The sequence below is a fragment of the Triticum urartu genome, chromosome 7A (assembly GCF_056163025.1).
Source record: "Triticum urartu cultivar PI428250 chromosome 7A, HENAU_Tu73, whole genome shotgun sequence".
Taxonomy (NCBI): Eukaryota; Viridiplantae; Streptophyta; class Magnoliopsida; order Poales; family Poaceae; genus Triticum; species Triticum urartu.
In genome coordinates, this window is record NC_141879.1 from 683,540,330 (window position 1) to 683,543,792 (window position 3,463).

The 3,463-nt window shown below is 48.3% G+C and overlaps 1 protein-coding gene across 1 annotated transcript; it reads right to left on the minus strand.

Moving 5' to 3' along the window:
* Positions 1–1,312: 1,312 nt before the first annotated feature.
* Positions 1,313–2,966, minus strand: LOC125524865 (aspartyl protease family protein At5g10770-like). Its single transcript, XM_048689899.2, has 2 exons — positions 2,804–2,966; positions 1,313–2,605 (listed from the first exon to the last, which is right to left on the minus strand). Exons 1-2 carry the CDS (start codon positions 2,949–2,951, stop codon positions 1,365–1,367), a joined length of 1,389 nt encoding a protein of 462 aa, XP_048545856.2. The 5' UTR covers positions 2,952–2,966; the 3' UTR covers positions 1,313–1,364.
* Between the last annotated feature and the right edge of the window lie 497 nt (positions 2,967–3,463).

A 3,463-nucleotide genomic window follows, 5' to 3' on the forward strand; every position in this document is an offset into this window, starting at 1 on the left:
AAACTTACTACTCCCTCTTTCTAGGTGAATAAGTCATCTTAGGTTATGCACCGTGATCAAGTAGGAGGGGAAAATGAGAGAACTTAATGTTTATTTGCTAATTAATAGCATTACATGCAATGTACTAACCACTGCATATTGTGTTTGGTAGTCTCGAGTCATTAAAAGCATGCACACCCCACATCTCTTAGATTAGCCACAATGGAGAGTAACATACGGTAGTAACATACATATATCTCTAGATTATGTTACTACGTACCTTCATGGTGGGTAGTAACATAAGTGTGGTGTCATGCAAAGATTCATTTATTAGGTTATAGACTCATTGTATTGGGACATGTGATATTACAATAACTAGCTAAGTTACTCAAACTACCTCTCTCCTCATTAACTCGTTGCCACATAAGCAAATTTGATGAGTTGCACTCGATGTTACTGCTGAAGTTACTCCCACTGTGGCTAGTCTTATTGGTTGATATGTCCAGAAACAAGAAACAAGGTGGAAGTTAATGCACCGCGCCTAAGTGTTTTGGGATTATTAGGTTTTTGTAAAATAACTTATACACCTAGACGGAGAGAGTATTGTACATGCCGATTAAGAGGTTGGCTGTAAATGTCATGACAATTTCTTATAGCCGACAGTTGGATGTATTATTAACCATGCTCTTAAGGTGGCCGCCGCGCGCACCCCATAATGAGCGCCATCGATCCCATCGTTGGGTGTTCGCCGAGTTTGATTTGCCCAAGACTTGGCAAATGATATATTTTACTGAGTTCCATTTTATCATTGAGTTGTTTTTTCACAACATTGGGCAATCAATCTCGTTTGCCGGGTTTCTTTATATTACGAGTTTACTCAGTTCTCAGGAAACGAGTAACATTGCCTAAGGCCACTTCCAATGTATTGATGCTTACAGGAGGTGCTAAGCACATTAAAAACTTTAGCAACTCATGTAAGCACCAGTGCATAAGTGCTTAACTTGTTGGTGCCAGGCATCCTTCATTTAATGATTTTGTAATTAAATTTCTTCATGAATTGGTGGGATTCTTTCATTTAAGTGTTTTGTTTAGGTTCTCGCGCTTGACATTGTTTCTTCCTAAAGTCACTACACTCATCTCTCTCTTCTTAATTACCTTACCACATCAGATTTTCTGCTTACATGGCAGCCTTAGCACGATGAAGCATTGGAAGGGTTCTAACTTTTCATGAATAGAACTCGCAAAAATATGGAACTAACATCTTCAATGATTCAACATGGCTTCATTTAATCTTTTATACTCATACAAGTACCTTATTTATTGTGATATACGTGTTATGCTAATACCTTCTCTTTATTTATTTATTTATTGTTATATATATGCGATCAGCATGCGCCTGCGTTGAACCCCACGGCGCCGCCACCAACGTCGTAGAGCACCTCGAACGTCCGCTGCTGCACGTTGCCGATGATGCCGAGGGAGCTGTCATCGCGGTTGGCCGCGAAGGCGAGGCAGCTCTCCAGAATGATCCCCTCGGGGGCGAGGTTGACGACGGCGCCCCCGGAGAACACCAGTGCGACGGTCGGTATTCTGATGCTGGACTGGCCACTGAAGTCGAAGCACGTGTCCAAGATGCCCATGGGCTGCGCCGGCGGGTACTGCTTCATGCCGGCCCTGAACGCCGATGACAGCGCCGAGTACGCGGTCCGCGGCAGGCGCGTGATGATTGTGCCGGAGTCCATGAGCGACCCGACGGAAAAGACCGTGGTGGGTATGTTGAGCTGCCTCCCTCCGACCCTGATGGCCTGAAGAGACACGATGTAGTACGCCGGGACCTGCCTGCTCCTCAGCAACGGCGTCTTGACGACGAAACCCGAGGTTGCTGCACCCAGAGTGAGGAACCCGGACGAGCTCGGAGTCGGCGGGAGGCAGTACGAGAAGGCCTTGCCGAAGGTGCCCGCGGTCTGGGTGGCCAGCGACTGAGCACCGCCGCCGAGCCCGATGAGCCCAGCGGTCTGGTCCTGGTCGTTGAGAAGGAGGCCCGACTCAGACTGGCTGCACCCAAACTGGAAGTTGCTGACGGCGTTGGAGCCCAGCGAGAGCGTGTCGGAGCTGTAGGTCCCGGTGGTTCTCGAACCATCGCCGTAGTTGACAACGTACTGGCACTGGGAGCCGGAGCAGCCGTTTCCTTGGCCATCCTGACGGAGCTGCGCACAGGCGGCGGAGCTGCAGGTGAACGGGGAGTAGGTGCTCGACGATCTGGGGTCGAAGAGCGAGTCCGCCTGCGAGTGGCACCGCGAGCACGGCTTGCAGTGCACCCATGACACGTCACTGCCGGTGTCGATGAACATGGTCTGGGTCACGGCCGGCGAGCCGATGCCGACGGTGATCACGTACTCCAACGTGCCCAGGGAGAGGCCCAGCAAGGTCGGCACGGTTACATCCGATTGCTCCAGGCCGCCACCCTTGGCGCCAGAGAACTTCCGTCCGATGTAGTCAGCTCGGAGCTGGTCACACCGGAGCATCTCCTCCAAGGTTGGCGCCTTCGTGGAGGGGACAGGGGAGCATGGGCCGTGCCGGTGGTGCAACGGCACCATGACGACGCCGCCGGATGCTGGACTCACTGCTGAAACAGTCCAGATCGGCATGGAAACGATTAGAAATGTGCACAAAATACTAGTACTATACGTATAGTATTCGTTTTTTTAAATGATACGTATAATACTCGTTTTTTTAAAATGATACGTATAGTACTCGTTGTTTTAAAATGATACGTTTGGTATCCAGATCCATTGGAATGTCAAGTGCGTGGACAGTACTGCACCTTGGTGATCGGTGCAGTTGAGGGTGGCAGATTCCAGAGAGCCAGCGGGCAGAACCTTGTAGTAACTGCCAAGATCATCTCCTGCGTGAGCAACGAGAGTGTGGTAGGCGCACAGCAGGAGAAGCACAAGCTTCGAAACCGATGCCATGGCGTATAGATGCTGTTTCTTTGCTCCTCAGGCTCAACTGCAGCTTCAGAATGCGAGCCCTCCTTATATAGAGGAGGCTCGTGCCTTGCGATCTTCTCCTAATTAACGAGAAGTTGCCGCCAGTTTTGATTTCGTCAATTGCACGGGTGGAAGGATTAGGTAACGTCATTTTTTGTTGACAAAATTATCAGGAATTCTATTGTCTGGCATATGTACATACTTTACTAGATATAAATACCCATGCAAGTAATAAAAAGTACATCTCGAGGAACGACGTCGACCGTGAAGGTACTCCTCGACGGTCTATACTGCATGATTGTGTCAAAATCCAGGCTTTCTTTCGCTCTTAGAAATTTTGTAGGGATTCTACAGGGAAGGATTTTCAACGGAACAAAAATCATTTATAGCCCTTTGGTTTGTTGGAACGAATTCCTATATCTATGTAGGATAGAAACCAATTTTTCACATTTCAAAGGAGAAAAACATTAGCCTGAACTTAATGAAAAAAAAAT